The sequence below is a fragment of the Microtus oregoni genome, unplaced genomic scaffold, assembly GCF_018167655.1.
Source record: "Microtus oregoni isolate MIOR12 unplaced genomic scaffold, Mior012 000006F_ref0000085, whole genome shotgun sequence".
In the NCBI taxonomy this organism is placed as follows: Eukaryota; Metazoa; Chordata; class Mammalia; order Rodentia; family Cricetidae; genus Microtus; species Microtus oregoni.
Window position 1 is genome coordinate 58,135,382 of NW_024543065.1, and position 17,471 is coordinate 58,152,852.

Genomic DNA, 17,471 nt, shown 5'->3' on the forward strand with positions numbered 1-17,471 from the left:
CGATTGTCGGCAGGGTCCGGCTGGAGGCGTCGTTCGGGTCTGGAGTTCTAATTGGTAGGAACCGGACGAAGTCCCGCCCCTGAGTGCAGGACGCAGCCTATCCCTGAGCGAGGATGGCAGCTACCGAGTGAGCACGTCGATTGGCTGGTGGGCGGGCCCGGAGTTTCTTCGAGTGCTCAGTGGTCCAAAACCTCCTGCATCAGGAAGACGGGCGGAAGTGACTGGGGGGCGGGCGAGCATGAGGGTGTCGAGTCTGGAAATTGGAGGAGGCACTGTGGACGGTCAGGTTTTTGTGTGTGTGTGTGTGTGGGGGGGGGGGGGTGTCTGAGTCTGTAGAGGTGAGTGTCCAAAGGGCTGAAAATGGGGAGCTAAGGGGGCTCAGAGTGTGGAATCCTAACACTCAGAGTCTGGGGGCTGAGAGGTTCTGCAGTCTAGCTCAGGTCCCGAGGTGCTGAAGTGAAGGAGCCACTCGGCAAGGGAAGTCAGAGAGGGTCAGATCAGAGGAGGCGGGGGGTTGACAAGTCTGAGAAAGCTCAGATTAGGGGAGCAGGGGTGTTTCGATCTGAAGGGGCTGAGGTGAGAGAAGGGTCCTTAGGCTCTGAGGTACCTATGCTTTCGGTTGCAGAGTTCTGGGGCCCGTGTGGAGCTTTCGAGAAAGTCTTCATGTGTGGGCTCAGAGAATGTTCTCTGTGAGGCTTGGGGAGATCGTGTGTGGTTCGGGGGGCACGGGTGGACAGAGCCTTGAAGGAGTATGCTGACTGCTGATAGTGGGGCTAGGATTGGGGCGCTCACTGGGTGACGTTTGGGAAACGGAGGACTCTGGTTTTAAAGGCTGAAGTATATAGGAAGTGTCAGAGTAGGGTCTGTCCGCTGTTGAAGTGGAAGGAAGGCTGGCACAGCTGAAATAGGAGGCTTGGGGACTTACGGGTGCACTCCTCCCCACAGGACGGCACACAAGGAGTCGGTACCCATGGAGGAGCAGGACACCAGAGTCCCAGCCCTGGAGCCATTCAGGGTGGAGCAGGTTGGCAGGACTGGGGGTGTAGAGGAGGAATGTGGGGACAGAAAGGTGTAGGGTGGGGTGGAGTGACAGGCTGCCCCACTTCTCTTCAGAGTCTAGCCCTGCGCCCACCTCCACCCCCCAACTTCCTTGAACTGGAGTCTGGCCTTTCCCTCTCCAAAAGGAAAGGTTGCTCAGTCATGATAGGTTCCTGTTGGGCAAAGGGCCTCATCCTAGGGCGGTGGTTCTGAACCTTCTTGACGCTGAGACCCTTTAGCACAGTTCCTCATGCTGTGGTGACTCCCAAACCATAAGATTATTTCATTGCCACTTCATGACTGTACTTTTGCTATTGTTGTGAATCATAATGTAAATAATCTGTGTTTTCCTGTGGTCTTTGGTGGTCACTGAGAAAGGGTCATTTGACCCCAAAGGTCATTTGACTCCAAAGGGGTCAAGACCCCACAGGTTAAGAACCGCCATCCTAAGGGCAGTCTCTCCATTATAGGCACCGCCTCTAATCTACTATGTCCCCGACTTCATCTCTAAGGAAGAAGAGGAGTATTTGCTTCGACAGGTGACCCTTCTCGTCCATCTTTCCCGTCTTGCCATATTCCTCTCCAACATTCAGTCCCCGTATAAATGCTTGCAACGCCAGAGAAAACGCTGGCGAGGAGAGTGTCTCAGCACCCTCATGCTTCCATCCCTCTTTCAGCCATTGCTTGGTCTGTCCCAAAGAGCTTTCTGAGCCAGCTGTGACACATACTTGTAATCCCAGCAAGAGGAAGCTGAGGCAGGAGAATCCCAAATTTCAGGACTTTTGTTTTCTTAGATTTTTTTTTGGGGGGGGGCGGTGAGGTGAGGGTTTTCGAGACAGGATTTCTCTGTAGCTTTGGAGCCTGTCCTGGAACTAACTCTTGTAGACTAGGCTGGCCTCGAACTCACAGAGATCCACCTAGTTTTCTTAGATTTTTAAAGAACTTTTTCACATGTATGAGTGTTTTTTTCTGCATATATGTATGTGTACTGCCTCTGCACAGTGCCCGAGAAGGCTAGAAGATGTTTCAGGGGTGAAACTGGAGATACAGATGGTTGTGAGCCAGCAGGTGGGTGCTAGGAAATGAACCTGGGTCCTCTGCAAGAGCAGCCAGTGCTCTTAACCGCTGAGTCAGCTCTCCAGTCCTGTCTAGCTAGCTCTTGTTTATAACAAAACAGCAAAGATAACAAAATAAACAAGAAAGAACTTTCCTTAGAGGCTTAGGAGAAAAGCAAATAAATTCTTTGGAAGGAGGATGAATGCGTGCATGCAAGTGAGCATGTGTGTGTGTTCCTGCTGGGGAAGGGGTGTGGGATCTGGGCCTTTGCATGCTAGGCATGCACTCTACCATTGAGGCACACCTCCACCAGCCCAAGGATGCAGTTGTGAAACCCACATTCTCTATATTGAGGTAGCCCAGTCTCACCTCTAAAACAAGAGTGTTTTTGAGATCACATTCCTGACAGGAACAGCTTAGAGCAACCCTAGAGCTTTGGGAGCAAGAACGTTTCAGAGCTCATTCTCCCTAGTTGTGATCCCCCAAGTTGGGTGTGGTGGCACATGCCTATAATGCCAGCACTGGGAAGGTGGGTGTAGGAGAGTCAGGAATTCACAGTCACTTACCCTTCTCTGTAGGGATTTCAGGCCAATCTGGGCTACTGAGACCCTATCCAAAGGAAAAAAAAAAATCTGGGAACATAGCACACCAAGAGAAGAATCCCATTTCCGGCTGTAGGTACAGTCTGGATAGGACATCTGTTACCCCTTGATTGCCAAGGTCGAGGTAGCTGATTGGTTGGCTAGTCCCTGAGCTTCCCATGTCTTTATGAGTATCCACCTCGGAGCGAAACTTTTTTTTTTTTTGTTTTGTTGAGACAGGGTTTCTCTGTGTAACAGCTCACTTTGTAGACCAGGCTGGCCTCAAACTCATAGAGATTCGCCTGCCTCTGCCTACCCCCTGAGTGCTGGGATTAAAAGTGCGCCACCACGCCCAGCTGAAGCTAAACTCTTGATAGTGGAGGATCATTCTTCTTCAGCCAGATTATATTAAAAAGCTGCTGTCCCCAACTGGAACCTCCAGACAAGCTCCAGAGAGCCCGTTTCTGCCCCCACTATAAGGCCACTGTGCCAGCGTTCATGGGAAGATCCTGAAAACCTATTCCACCACCTCCTAGGTTTTCAATGCCCCAAAGCCAAAGTGGACCCAGCTGTCTGGAAGAAAGCTGCAGAACTGGGGTAAGTGTTCCTAGCTAAGGATGTGAGGAAGGGCTCAGTTCCAATGGTTTCAAAATGTGGAGCTATCTCCAAGCACTCCAGGGGGCCCAGATCCAGGACAATTCAGGGCTTGGTGGTGGCCTTGAGGGATTGGGGTTTACTGAGTGGTTGGGAGTAAGGGCCAAGTGCTTTGAAGAAAACTTCAGAAAGGTCAGTAGCGGTCTCCAAAACTCAGTGGGGAGGGATGCTTCCAACCACTAGAGTATCCCTAATGGGGACACCAGATGCCAAGGCTCCTTTGTACCTCTGCAGGTGGGCTCCCCCATCCCCGGGGGATGGTTCCTGAGCGACTTCCTCCATGGCTTCAGCGCTATGTGGACAAAGTGTCCGACCTCAGCCTTTTTGGGGGTCTCCCAGCTAACCATGTCCTTGTGAACCAGTATCTGCCTGGGGAGGGCATCATGGTAACCACATACCCTCATCCCAGTTCCCTTGGTACCTACCTCCCCCAGATCTCCAAATCATCAAGAGGAAGGGTAACCCTTATGTTTGCCCCCCTCACTGAGCAGCTACACATCCTACCTAGGCACTTAACTCCTTATCCCAGCTTGGGAACCCCACTTTGATTTAATGGAGTGGGGTAGGCTCCTGCCCTGGCCATCCCTCGTGCCCCTTTCCTCCCCAGCCTCATGAAGATGGACCACTGTATTACCCAACCGTCAGCACCATCAGCCTGGGGTCCCACACTGTCCTTGATTTCTATGAACCTCGGCAGCCAGAGGATGATGTCCCCATAGAACAGGTGGGTCCTAAGATAACATCCCAAGCATTTGGGGCATTCCAACACCTGACATCCCATATACTCCAGGACAGTCTGATTCTACCTGTCTCCAGATGATTCCTGACGCCCAGACATGTTTCCCTGTCCCTGGGTGGGCATCCCTACTTTCTCCCAGAGAGCCAGCCTACCCGTACCCGACCAGTTGGCCTGTGTGACGCTCTAGATGCCACAATGTCCACAGATCCCTACTACTTCTCTGGGGTGTTCCATGACTGTGACACACCCACAAACCATTTGATCTCAACAGAGTGTTCCAGCAAACTCTTTAAAAATTATTCCTATTTATTTTTGAGACAAGGTTTCTGTAGTCCAGGATGGCCTCACAATTGCCATCTTCCTGCCCCCCATCCTCCCAAGTGCTGGGGTTACAGGCATGTGCCCCCATGCTTGGCTCCAACATACTGTGTAGTACGTTCAAGGCACCTCAACATTGGTGTCTTGATACTCTAGTCATTTGCTCTGTGACCCCAAGACTTCCTCAATTCATTATCACATGGCTGTGTTGGGCACACCTAACACCCCAATCTCTCTCTGTCTTGTGGCCCTTAAGTCATGCATTCTTGATACCCCCATGTTTGTAGAATCACCATGTAGGCCTGATATTTCCCAGCCCTCTGTGCGCACTACCCTCTTTTCACTCCTCCCACTCAGACAGGCCTCCTGCAATACCATTCCTGACTGAAGCCTCCCCTAGCGCTACATGCTCCCCCATGCTCTAGAACACCTTGGGCTACCAGGTCTTTAACATCCCAGTCCTGGCGTTGACCACGCCCTTTAACCTCTACCAGAGCCTGGCCCCAGCAGTGTACTCCCAGCTGACCTCTGCATGGATCTGTCCCAGTCTCTCGGATGCCAGCTGAAGTTCTCACAGTGTAGTGACCCTTGATGTCTTCAGCAGCAGCGTAGGCCCCGCCTCCTCTCCAGGGACTGGACCCACATAAACACAGGGCTTCCTTCCCCAATAGCCTTGTCCCCAGAACCTGTAGATTGCCACTCCTCAGCCACCAAAGCTTTCACCCACCCTGGGGGCTTGCTGACCCTTGTCCCCTGAGCAACTGTTGACTCCTGCTGACTTTTCAAACTTGGGATATCTACTGACCATCAACCGGCTCCCGCAGCCCCGGCCGCCTCCACAGCCCATCACCTCACTGCTGGTGGAACCGCGCAGCCTGCTGGTGCTCCGGGGCACAGCTTACACTCACCTGCTCCATGGCATCGCGGCCACTCATGTGGATGAGCTGGATGCCGCCTCGCTGCCCCCCAATGCAGCTGCATGCCAATCGGCGCTGCCCGGAGCCCACTTGGTGCGCGGCACCCGCGTCTCCCTGACCATTCGCCGCGTGCCCCGCGTGCTGCGCGCCAGCCTCCTGCTGAGCAAGTGACTGCTCAAGTCCTGCCCATTCAGTGGCATTGGAACCCTAGGGTAGAGGTGGCCGTCCAGGGTTATTTATTTTCCCAGTAACTGTGGAAACCGTGGAGAGGACGCCGGAGCAAATAAACCGAAAATACCTTTTCTTGTTTTGGATTTTTTACTAGGTGGGAACAGACGCTGTGGTTTCCTTCCTCCCCGCCCCCTCTCCAGTACCGGGGATAGAACCCAGAGCTTCTTGGATGCTAGGCAAATGTTGTTTATATATAGCATATATAGTTTAGTACTGCACAGCTAATCTATAACCCTAGCAACAATTTCCCGTTTTTAGTTTTGAGACAGGCTCTCCACAAGTTGCCCAGGCTGGCTTTGAACATGAGATCCTCTAGCCTGAAATGACAGACAGGCTTGAGTTACCAGGTGCTTAGACAAAGGAATGTGCCCTGGTGGTCAGATACGTGGGTCCCTGAAGGTGACAGGATGCTGGGTTTGAGGGGATAAGTGGAGTTTTCTGTGTCAAAGGGATGGCTGCGGCCGGGGTGAGGGTGGGGTGGGGGTGTTATTTGGAATGGTTAGGTTCTCCTGCTGGGGAGGAAGGAGTTAAGTGTCTCTGTACCACAGCAGGGCATCAGGTTTCTTGGGTCCAGGTTCCTGCTGGAAGGGGTGGAGCCAGGCCGGCCCCTGGGCCTCTCAGTAGCCTCCGGCTTGGAAATATCCTGCTGAGGAAGAAGCATGGGGGCCTGGCCGAGAAGGAGTCGCTGACCAATGTCCTCACCTGACTGGCCCCCAGTCCACAGCGATGGCCCTGTCCCCAGCTCTTGGCCATGGACTCTCCTCAGAGCCCCTCAGTCAGCCTCAGGGTGCTCCTAGGGAGCTGGACGTTGCTGAATGGACCATCATGCCTGCAGAGGAGACAAACAGGTGGGGACTGGGGCTTGACATCTGGCTCCAAGGGAGGGGACAGCGGAAAGGGCCATGTGCGACCATGATTGAATAAGGACGTGGAGGACACTGGGAATGGGGTTTGGGTGGAAAATGAGGTACAGTGGCTCACACGGGCCCCATCAGCATTCCTTATCTCTAGGTCAGAGCAGGCCCAGGCCTCCTTGGGCCCTCCTGAACACGTCACAGGTGAACTGAAGGACACAGAGCCTGCCAGCAGTGCCCCAAGACTACCCCTGGCCTCTTCCCATGAGCATCAAGATGGGGGCAAGCGCCGTGAGGTGAGCTGGCCACACCCTTTGGGCCAGTCCCACTTCCTCTGGTCCCTAGAATATGCCTCTTGCTCTAGAAACAAATAATTCGGAGGAGGTGTTGGGTGTCAGTGGGGGAAGGGACACTGTAAGGATATTTATTTGCCAATCAGCACAGAAGTACTGCAAATATTTTTAAGTTTTGTGTATTTATTGTGTGTGCCTAAATGAGGGCAGGTGCACATGCCTGTGGAGCCCAGCGGGGCAATGTCGCTCAGACACTCTCCACCGTATTTTCTGAGACAGGGTCTCCCACTGATTTGGTCAGGTTGGCTGGCCAGTGAGCCACAGGGACCCGCTGGCCTCCACCTCTCCAGCACTGGCGGCGAACGGTGCCACACGCTCGGTTCTTTGTGTTCTGGGGATCCAAACTCGAGTCACCACAGAAAACACTATCCACTGAGCCAGCTTCCCCCACCTCCCTATTTGAGACAGGCTTTCACTGTGTAGCTCAGGCTGGCCTTGAACCTTCAGTTCTCTTGCCTGAGAGAGCTGGGATTTTAAGTATGTATCTCCGTTGCCAAGCTGGACATCATAATTTCATTAATGGCCTCATTCTGCTCCATTACCCCTCCCAGTTTAGACCCGTATGAAGAGGTTTCTTATAGGCTCGAGAGCCTGAAGATCTTGACTTAGTTGTCTCCAGCCTTGGGGTGAAAGGCTGCCCAGTGGGAGCAGCCCCAGGTTGCTCTGGAGATGGGCAGTGCTCCAGAAAAGCGCCTACAGAGCAGCAGCTGGGATGGAAAAGGGTGTGTCGTGTTGGCCCACTGGCCCTGACTTGGCCCCTGGAATCCCTAGCATGCTGTCTCTGGCCTGGAAGTACTAGAAACTGAGCAGGACAGCCTCCATCTTTGTCTGTTGGGATTGAGCTTCCAGCTACAGGACCTGGAACAAGGCCTGGGATCATGGACACTGGCCCACAGCAGGATGGTCCAGCTGCAGGTGGGCAGGGGAAGGTTAGGATATGGGAGAGCAGGTACAGTCCTAGGCACGGGTGCAAGCTTCCTGGGGTGGAATGTGGGGTTAGTACATATTCCGACTTCTGCATAGGGCATGGAGGAGGAGATAACCCCAGGTTTGGGGGGTCTGGAATCACTGTCAACGTGTGAGAGTGTCTAACCGTCTGTCTCAGGCCCTGCAGGCAGAGCTACGAGGGGCAGCCGAGCGTGTGGATGCATTACTGGCATTTGGTGAAGGGTTGGCAGAGAGGAGTGAGCCCAGGGCCTGGGCATCTCTGGAGCGGGTCCTGAGGGCCCTTGGAACCCACCGAGATACCATCTTCCAACGACTCTGGCAGCTACAGGCCCAGCTGATCAGCTATAGCCTGGTAGGGTCTGCCCTGGTCGTCCCCAGCCCAGGCCCTAATCCCCCAACTCCCATGACATCTACCTTCTGCTCCAGGTGCTTGAGAAGGCCAACCTCCTGGACCAGGACTTGGAAGTTGAGGGAGACTCAGACGGGCCAACACCTGGTGGAATCTGGGGGCCCTGGGCACCTAGTACCTACCCGACTCCTGCAGAGTTGGAATGGGACCCAGCAGGGGATGTTGGGGGTCTTGGGCCCTCAGGGAAAAAGATATCTCGGATACCAGGAGTTCCCTGTGAGCTGTGTGGCTACAGGGGACCCCAGGACAGCGGACAGGGCCTTGAGGTGAGATTTGCCCCCTCAAAGGCCCCCCTACTTGGCTGGGCACCATAGGGTATTTCTGCACTTTGTAGTGTGGCTGTCTTTCGAGGAGGACTTGGTTCTGTCTCCCCCTCTAAGCCTCTCTGTCTCGCTCCTTTTAGACAATTCACGTTATGCAGCACAGGCTGGCTTTGAACTCACAATCCTCATGTCTTAGTCTGTTAAGTGTGGGGATTATAGGCATGCACCGGCATGCCCACCTATCTACGTCTACCATAAACGTCACCATGATTCCCTTCTGCTCTGTTTCTCTTTCCTCTTAACCTTTGTCCTGTCGTTCTGCTCTTCCCTGTGCTGCAGACACAAGCCTGCTCCTCTGAGCACACCAGCCTCACTCCCACCTAAGCCCTGGATGCATGCCCAGCTCACCTCCCCCTCTCAGTCCAGCCTCCTCGTGTGTCATCTCTCCAGAGAGCTGATGTGACCCATTATTTCCTGATAATCCTCACCGCAGCTTGATATGATCCATTCACTTGTTAATTTGGGTAGAATGTTCATCTCCCCAGGAGCCAGGATGTCGCCCATTTCCATCCTCACCACATCTCCTAGAACTGTGCCTGGTGTGTAACAGACACTCATGAAATATTTGTTGAGTGAATGAATAAGTAGTTTCTCTCTTCTTGGTTTCTTGGGCTCCGCCCCTCTGATTTCCCCATGAGAGCTGTGTGTGCCTGCATAATTTCGTCTCCTTCCAGAGCCTTCTGTAAACCATGCTTCCAGTCTTCCAAGAACCACGAGCCTTTCTCTTCCCACAGGACCTGCTCACGTTGGGGCTCAGCCACCGGAAACATTTAGCAGCTCACCATCGAAGGCGTCTCCGGAAGCCTCAGGTGAGCCAGGAGCAGTGGAGGATGCTGACGGCAAGTAAAAGAGATCCAGTCCATACTGACTGCCACACACATCACGAATTCAGGACCTAAAATGTTGTCAGGGCTCCATCTCTGTCTTTTGGCCTCCTCTCCATCCCCAGTCGCTACAGTCTCTCTGCTTTACCAACCTACCCTTATGACCCCTGACCTACTAGCAGTGGCCAAAGTCCCAGGCCTGACTTCACCTGGCCAGCTTGGGTCACAGGCTGCACCCTGGAACTAGTCAGAGTGCTCTGATTGGCCAGGTTTGAGTCACGTGTTCCATCCTGGAAGAGGGGAGAGTGGAATACAGTTTAGGCACCCACACACCCACACACCCACACACCATCCCAGCAATGTTATCAGGAAAAGGGCAGTGGACACACGAAGGACAGGTATGGACAGACACCCACCACACTATAAATTCATGTGCAGTTCAAGAGTGCCAGGAAAGGAGAAATAAAGGTAGCCCTGTAGGTCTAGAGTAGAGAGAGAATGTCCCCACGTAAGTGTCACTGCCATTCATTGTGCTGCTGGCTCCCATCTCCCTCAGGACCAGAAGAGACAAGCGTCTCCCAGTCCACCGGATGTGATGCTGGAGGTGGATCCCGGGTGAGAATGGGGCAGGGATGTGGGCGAGAGGGGTCATGATTGCCGACCACCCTTCTCAATAATCTCTCTTCTCAGGGTCCCGGCTTCTGCTTCCAGGCGACCCCTGACGCTCTTCTTTCTCCTTCTCTTGTTCCTTCTGGTGGGTGCCACATTGTTGCTGCCCTTGTCAGGGGTCCCCTGCTGTTCTCATGCCCGACTGGCCAGGACGCCCTACCTGGTGCTCAGCTATGTCAATGGTCTCCCTCCAATCTGAGTCCATGGCCCAGACATGTGTATTAAATGGTTACTTTTCCAAAGATGGCTGAAAACATTGAGTGCTTTGAGAACTTGGAAACAGAGACAAGACAGCCTGGATATGTTTCGACGGCCTATTCTACACTCCTGTGTCTGAGGGTAGAACACAGGACTGAAGGATCCTACCTTAATTGAGGTTTCCCAGACTGTAATGCAAGATTAAAGCCCAAGTTGTTGGTTCTAGAGCTGACAAAAGTAAGAGTGGTAGGAGAAGGAGGATGCGGTCCAGGAAAGGGGGGAAGCTGGCAGCTGCTATCGGTACCCAGAGTACCGAATGGCTGGGGACCCTGGGAAACCGTATGGAGCACATTCAAACTTGTTCCAGGCTTCTGCACCTCCCCGGAGAGGTCTCTTCCTGGGAAGGCAGACTTCCTAATATGTCCTGTCTGCCTATCCTTCCGTGAACACTCGTCTCTGGGGGCTGGGAGAAAAAGAATAGCGCAGATGGCACCTGCCACCGGAAGTTAAGAGGCAGGTGCGAGGCTGAGGCAGGTGCCGTGGGTGAGCAGCCAACACCTATGTGGTCTCACATTCATTCTGGGGATGTGCCCACATTCTACAGAGGGGTGCAGGCTGAGTTATCACTAGCTCAGAATTGTAAAACACCCTCTTTTCTGGGAGATATTTTTCCCTGGTAGGGTCTTACCACTCAGGCCAGGGCAGTTTTGAACCCCTAGTTTTCCTCAACCTCCAGAGGACTGGGATTATAGATGTGTGCCTTCAGGCCTAGTTAATATTCCTGTTCTGTGTTGCTGGGAATGAAACCCAGGGCCTGGCACATGTCTGGCAGGTACTCCACCATTGAGCCACACCTCTAGTACAGACTCCTGAGGTCTTGAGGCTAGTCTCAAGCCTAAGGTACAGGGGAAGAGGTGGGAACAGACGGAAATACAAGAACGAGGCAGAGTCCTGTGCTGGCCTCAGATGTGCACTGAGCACAGCCCCTCCCCACTGTGCTGCCCAGATGCACACTGAACACAGCCCCTCCTCCCTGTTCTGCCCCAGATGTACACTGAGCACAGCCCCCTCACTATGCTGGCTCCAGATGTGCACTGAGCACAGCCCCCCTCACTATGCTGGCTCCAGATGTGCACTGAGCACAGCCCCTCCTCCCTGTTCTGCCCCAGATGTACACTGAACACAGCCCCCTCACTATGCTGGCCCCAGATGTGCACTGAGCACAGCCCTCTTTCCTGTGCTGCCCCAGATGTATACTGAGCACAGCCCCTCCTCCCTGTGCTGACCCCAATGTACACTGAGCACAGCCCCTCCTCCCTGGCTGGCCCCAGATGTGCACAGCTTCTCTCTGTGTAGATTTCCAAGCTGCACACAGAACATACACCACAGCCCAGCAGGACAGAAAATCTTAAGAAAATTGTCAAGAAAGTAAGCACACCTCACATTTATTTCCTTTCTACAAGAATCCTGAGGAAGACAAACAGGAGTAGGGATTGCCTCCTAGAACCGCCCAGGAGGGATTCTCCAAGAGCCTTGGGCTGATCAGCTCTGATGAGCTACTGTCCACGCTCTCTTACAATCCTGTGTTGGCACAATGCGTGGGACAACGTTTTTCCACTCCGGACTGCCAGTTTCTCATGGTTCCTGAGGGTATTTATTAAACTTGCTCAGTTAAAAGTCTGCTTTTCTCCGTGTTAGAAAGAGCAAAGGGCATGCCCTCAAGATTGCGGGGTGGGTGTGTTCTCAGAAGCCAAGAGAGGTGTCTAGGCTCCTCGTGGGGAGGAGGAAGTGCGTTTGTGCTCTCTTTGACATTGGGTTAGTGCATCACAGCATACATGGTGCAGCCTACCGGTGCCACAGCATGCCTGGAACCTTCTTGGTGAGGGAGTGTCGAATCTTTCACCATGCATCAAGAACATTCGGCTGTCTCTCAAGACATACTTTCCATCAGATGAGGGTCTCGGTCTTCCCTAAACTGTCCGGAGGGACCATTCTCTGAGTCTGTCACCGTCCATCGGATCGCGTCTCCTGTGCTCCTGCGCCTTCACAAGGACTCTTTGAGCCATCGCTATCGTTCCGCGTGGTCCCTTGGGTTGCCGTGTCGCCGGGTTCCTCCGTCGGGCCCCGCGGGCGCACGAAGGTACCCATGGCCGTGGCGTGGCCGGAACGCAGCAGCTGTAGCTGGCGCCGTCCCCGGCGGTACAGATACTCGATACGCAGCATGTCGGAGCGCGGAAGGCTGGCGTGCTGCCGGAACTCGGCTCGCACCCGCGCCTCGGCGCCCGGTTTTCCCCGCCCGGCGCGCAGCAGCTCTCGGTACAGGCTCAGAACTTGCCTCTGCAGCCGGCTTGGCCGGCTCATGACCGCTGGGTCGCAGGCAGTCGCAGCAAGCCCGCCGGAAGCACCGCCCGGACACTAAAGGGCAGGGCAACGGCGGCGTCCGCCAGAAGTCCCGCCTCCTGTGTGCCGATGTTGCCGCACCCGATTGGTTGGTGCAGCACTACGTCGAGGCGGTTTTAGTTGAGGGCGGAGAAGCTGGTGCACTGGTAGGCTCTAAGGGAATTGGTGTCCTTGAGCCAGACACAGTTCTGGAGAATTGAGGGAAAGGGAAGAGAAAGGATCTGAACTTTTAGACTCTGGCTGAGGGTTGGAGGCGACAGGCAGTCCTGAGTCCAGAGGGGATGGAGAGCGAAGGGTTCGAATCTGTGGGTCCCCAAAGGACACAAGGACAAACTTTTGTTTTGTTGTTGTTGTTGTTTTAAAGATTTATTATTATTTTAGGGGCTGGAAAATGTATAAGTTGACGACATGACCTCTCCATAGTATGGCTAAGGGGAAGATTTTTGTCGTATATATGAAAGAGAGGACAGTCAGAGGCATCTAGTCGAGTCCAGAGCAGAGAGAGAAAGTAGCCTGGACCTGGCCAGGCTGTCTGGGAGAGATGGGGATAGAGAATAGAGAAAACACGGCGAGAGAAGCAGGAGCAGACCGGAGAGAACACGGAGAATAGCCGGGTTATAAGGAGACTGTGTAGCTGAAAGCTAGAGGGAGTTTGGGGTAGAGGAGAAGGGACCACTGAGCCATCTCTCCAGCCGACAAGGGGAGAAGGGCCGGGATGCTAGCGTGGGCTTTGAAATGTGTAACAGGTGCTTGTGATGCTGAGGAAGCCTGCCGGCCAGCATGAACTTTGATTGGCTGGGAAGTGCCACAGGTAGCCATAGTCCCTTCTGCCAGATCTAAGGGAAGTGGCTCTTTGGTAGATGACAACCAGTTTCATAAGTTCCTGAGGAATGTTGGCTTTCGTCTAACTGGCAGAATTTGGGAAAAAGAATTTCCTGACAGACTGGAGCCGGCTGTGGAGACTAGACTGGCCTGGGACTCCAAAGATCTGTGTGCCTCTGCCTTTCCAGTGCTGGGATTGTTCACAGCCACAGGAGCTTTGGAGTTTTTGTGTGTGTGTGTGTGTGTGTGTGTGTGTGTGTGTTCCTCTGGAAATGGAGTTACAGATAGTAGTGAGCCAACATGTAGGTGTTGGGAATGGAACCTAGGCCCTGTGAAAGAGCAGCCTGAGCTCTTAACCACTTAGCCATCTCTCCCTCATGTGTGTATGTGAACCCAAAGACAGGCTAGGGTCTTGGAGGCCAAAGGATAGGGTCAGAGCCCATAAAGCTGGGGCTGCAGGCCATTGTGAATCTTGTGGGTGTTGAGTGTAAGAAAACTTAGGCAGAGAGGCAGACAGACTTCATTTCAACAGGCTGAGACTGCTTTATTGGGAGAGCAAGGAGCCCCAACATTTCCATGGGATGAAGGCTGAATGCATTTAGCGGGGCTGGAGGACACGTGTATATATACATACACACATACATAGGAAGTTACAGTGTTTTTTGTGGTTTGGGTGGGAGCAGGGTTGGTTTTAATACCAAGGCATGTTGTTTCTGCAGGTGGAGCAGAGGTCAGGCTGGGGCTAAGCCATTCTTTATGGCTAAGGGCTATTGCCCGAACAGCCTGATTCAATTCTTCATGACCTGAGGCTATTACCCAATACTGAGACTTGAATTCAGGTCTTCTGGAAAAGCAGCAAGTCCTTTTATCCACTAAGCCATCTCTTCATTTCTCTCCCTTCGTTCTAAGGCATAGTCTTGCTGTGTAGCAACAATGGTAAAGACCTTACTAGCTGTTGGGCTGACCTGACAGCTTTCAGGCCTCCCAGGTTGTGAGGGGGTCATCCTAATTACACTGGGATGGTGGGAAGATAATGGACCCTGTCCCCTTGCCTCCCTTAGGAAAGGGAGTAAATGAGGACCCTAGACGAGCCCAAAGCCCTCTGCCCAGTGCACTGCTGTGTTTCTGCTCATGTAGGTGAGCAAAATCACTGGGACCTAGTCCTCATTTCCATTTTATACATGTTCCTAAAAGAAGCTTTGGAGCACCACACCAACTCAAGTGTCGTCTGTGTGACATGACATATGTCATTATGCTGGATGGGAGCTATGTGTCCCATGGGACTAGGCTTCCTGGAGATCAATGGCAGATGGCCCGGTATTGGCCGCCCTTGAGGCATAGACGGATTTCTCAATTAGCTGGCTATGCGGGATATGGGCTTTGCACAATCTCTTTTATAATAATGATATTCTATATATCGACAAGACAAGGATTATCGCTTCAGGAACAACTCTGAGATAGGAAAGCACAGTATGGGAATGTATAAGACTACAGCAGAAACCTTGTCGTACACAGGGTGTATGATGAACAAGGGAATAGATGGGTTAATGTTGTTGGACAAAGACTATTATATTATACTTTGAACTTTATGGATAGGCTTGCTAGATCCCAACCCCCATAGTGTCTGCTGCATAAGAAGGTACAAAAAAGTATAGTTCAACAGGTGCAGAGAACTGATTAGGCATATTTGGTCACTAGATGAAGTAAAGGGTTAGGAAGAGGAAGGGCCATGATAGCGATAATGAGACAGAAACTTTCTATTCATAAGATGAAACCACTTGTCTGAGGTTTATGTTCTCAAGGACAAATTTCCTCTTCTAAGGATGCTTTATGTCTAACACCTGTTCCTGATAATGTACTTTTCTTAAGTATCGCTGATGTGACTAAAAGAAGCTTTCATACTGTGCCAACCAATGATACATGACCTTCTGATTTGTTCTTTGTTTGAATACTATATAATGAAAACATGAATTCAATAAAATCGCAGCAGATTCCAACCACTCTCTTGTGTGTTCTGTCTGTCTGTCTGTTATTCGCCGAACTTGTGCCCTCTTGTTACCAAGACCCTGCTTCTCCCACGGTCTGAGTGGCCCCCCTGAGCCAGTCCGTGGCATTGGAGTGTGTGTGTGTGTGTGTGTGTGTGTGTGTGCAGTGATCTGTCACATCTCTCTTTTATATGTCTTAATAATAACCTGTTTTGCTGGGTGCTGGTAACACACGCTTTTAATCCCAGCACTTGGGAGACAGAGGCAGGCAGATCTCTGTGAGTTCAAGGCCAGCCTGGTACACAAGAGCTAGTTCCAGGACAGCTAGGGCTACACAGAGGAACCCTATCTCGAAAAATAAAATAAAAACTTGTTTTAAATTTTTCTACCTATATTGTTTACTGAACACTTACTTTAAGCCAGCACAACTCTATATACTTTAATAGATTTTTTTTTGAGACAGAGTTTCTCTGTGTAACAGCCCTAGCTGTCCTGGAACTTGCTTTGTAGATCAGGCTGACCTGAACTCACAGAGATCCACCTGCCTCTGCCTCCTAGTGCTGGGATTGAAGGTGTGCACCCCCACCCTGGCTATACTTTAATGTCTAATTCCGTGTTTTCTATTATAAATGCTGTAAATGGCCAGAGATAAACCTTGGGTGGTAGAGTTCTTGTCTCGTGTGTATGAAGCCCTGGGCTTGATCCTCTACATTGAATAAAACCAGTTGTGGTGGTATACAACTGTTATTCCAGCTTGGATGCATAGCAAGATTCTACTTAAAACCATCAAAAAACTTCTGAGGTGACCAGTGTGTCAGCTTGGTGGTGGAGTGGCTCTGCCAGGGCAGACGTGTCTTTCTTCTGACACGCTCCTCTTGCTGGGGCCATCTCTTTATTTTCAGGATCCTCTGGGTTTTAAATTCCTGTGCTTTTATTTTTCTGTGTACTCAAGGCCATAAAACCGGAAACAGACTATTCCCCTTGCCATGGCTCCACCCAGGGCTTTATGATCGTGGTCTCTCAATGTGTCTTTGGAGAGCTGACCCTGCTCTCTGTGGGGTTTCCTCAGTGATACAGTTAAATACAAAGATAGACAAAGACAGATAAAAAGATATACTTTCTCAAGGCTGGAGAGATGACCCAGTGGTTAAGTGCACCCTCTGCTCTTTCAGAGGTCCTGAGTTCAATTCCCAGCAACCACATGGTGGCTTACAACCATCTGTAATGAGATCTGGTGCCCCCTTCTGGCCTGCAGACATACACACAGACCTTGCACTCAGAGATCTGCCTGCCTCTGCCTCTGCCTCTGCCTCCCTGAGTGCTGGGATTAAAGGTGTGCAGTAGTACACCTGGCTTCAGCCTGCTTTCTTACAGCACCCCGGACCACCAGCCCAGGGGTGTCACCACCCACAAAGAGTTGGGCCCTCCTCCATCAGCCACTATTGAGAAAATGCCCTACAAAGCTGGAGATAATGGCACATGCCTTTAATCCCAGCGCTGGAGAGACAGGGGCAAGCAGATGGAAGGGAGCAGGCAAAAGCACCTTGGCCTAAGTACTACCATTTTGACTTCAGACTCCATTTTACCTGTAGGGTGAAATAAAGTTCAGGTTCCCAAACCTGGAGGAGCTGAGAGCTTTCCAATGGCTGACTAACCTCCTCCCTAGACCATAGATATAGTCATCATGTATCTTTAGTTCTCTGAAACGTCATGGCTGTTCCTAACTACAGAAGGAACAAATTAATCTGATTGGTTGGACTGATCGTTGACAATGATGGAACGTTCAAGGAAGCCCCCAATCTCTAAATCCTGATCGGTGAAAATTGTAACTTAACTTGGCAACAAATGTTTGAGGATTGTTATGCTCATAAACCCCACTTCTGCCCCTGCTCGGGGCTGTCAGGAGAAACAAGGCCCTCGAGGCCTTGTCCTGCAGCTCTGATCCATCAGTTATCCGCTTATGTGGTCAATTATTAAAGTCTTTGGAACCCTTAAGTGTTGTCTCTGTTCTTCCTCGTGGCGCATAATGGGCTAGGTGTAATGTAACACATGGATCTCTGAGTTCAAGGACAGCCTGGCCTACATAGTGAGTTCCAGGATAGTTAGACATACATAGTGAGACCCTGTCTTGAACCACCCTCCTGAAAGAAAG

The 17,471-nt window shown here is 52.0% G+C and overlaps 3 protein-coding genes across 3 annotated transcripts; 2 read left to right on the top strand and 1 right to left on the bottom strand.

The window, feature by feature from the left end:
* The first annotated feature begins 197 nt into the window (after window positions 1–197).
* Window positions 198–5,593, top strand: Alkbh6 (alkB homolog 6). The gene is made up of 7 exons (XM_041654270.1): window positions 198–281; window positions 946–1,024; window positions 1,509–1,577; window positions 3,212–3,272; window positions 3,564–3,715; window positions 3,937–4,053; window positions 5,211–5,593. Exons 2-7 carry the CDS (start codon window positions 971–973, stop codon window positions 5,472–5,474), a joined length of 717 nt encoding a protein of 238 aa, XP_041510204.1. The 5' UTR covers window positions 198–281; window positions 946–970; the 3' UTR covers window positions 5,475–5,593.
* Window positions 5,594–6,174: 581 nt separating this feature from the next.
* Syne4 (spectrin repeat containing nuclear envelope family member 4) lies at window positions 6,175–10,130 on the top strand. The gene is made up of 8 exons (XM_041654263.1): window positions 6,175–6,382; window positions 6,546–6,684; window positions 7,513–7,656; window positions 7,847–8,041; window positions 8,116–8,364; window positions 9,156–9,230; window positions 9,802–9,860; window positions 9,936–10,130. Exons 1-8 carry the CDS (start codon window positions 6,261–6,263, stop codon window positions 10,111–10,113), a joined length of 1,161 nt encoding a protein of 386 aa, XP_041510197.1. The 5' UTR covers window positions 6,175–6,260; the 3' UTR covers window positions 10,114–10,130.
* A 1,411-nt stretch (window positions 10,131–11,541) lies between these two features.
* Window positions 11,542–12,551, bottom strand: Sdhaf1 (succinate dehydrogenase complex assembly factor 1). The gene has a single exon (XM_041654277.1). It carries the CDS (start codon window positions 12,471–12,473, stop codon window positions 12,117–12,119), a length of 357 nt encoding a protein of 118 aa, XP_041510211.1. The 5' UTR covers window positions 12,474–12,551; the 3' UTR covers window positions 11,542–12,116.
* Window positions 12,552–17,471: the final 4,920 nt, after the last annotated feature.

Excerpts from the sequence above, each read along its gene's own strand:
- Alkbh6 (XM_041654270.1), top strand. The coding sequence starts at position 971 with ATGGAGGAGCAGGACACCAGAGTCCCAGCCCTGGAGCCATTCAGGGTG. Across the intron at positions 1,025-1,508 it reads AGCCATTCAGGGTGGAGCAG|GCACCGCCTCTAATCTACTA; the intron begins GTTGGCAGGACT and ends TCTCCATTATAG. Across the intron at positions 1,578-3,211 it reads AGGAGTATTTGCTTCGACAG|GTTTTCAATGCCCCAAAGCC; the intron begins GTGACCCTTCTC and ends ACCACCTCCTAG.
- Syne4 (XM_041654263.1), top strand. The coding sequence starts at position 6,261 with ATGGCCCTGTCCCCAGCTCTTGGCCATGGACTCTCCTCAGAGCCCCTC. Across the intron at positions 6,685-7,512 it reads ATGGGGGCAAGCGCCGTGAG|CATGCTGTCTCTGGCCTGGA; the intron begins GTGAGCTGGCCA and ends TGGAATCCCTAG. Across the intron at positions 8,042-8,115 it reads AGCTGATCAGCTATAGCCTG|GTGCTTGAGAAGGCCAACCT; the intron begins GTAGGGTCTGCC and ends CTTCTGCTCCAG.
- Sdhaf1 (XM_041654277.1), bottom strand. The coding sequence starts at position 12,473 with ATGAGCCGGCCAAGCCGGCTGCAGAGGCAAGTTCTGAGCCTGTACCGA.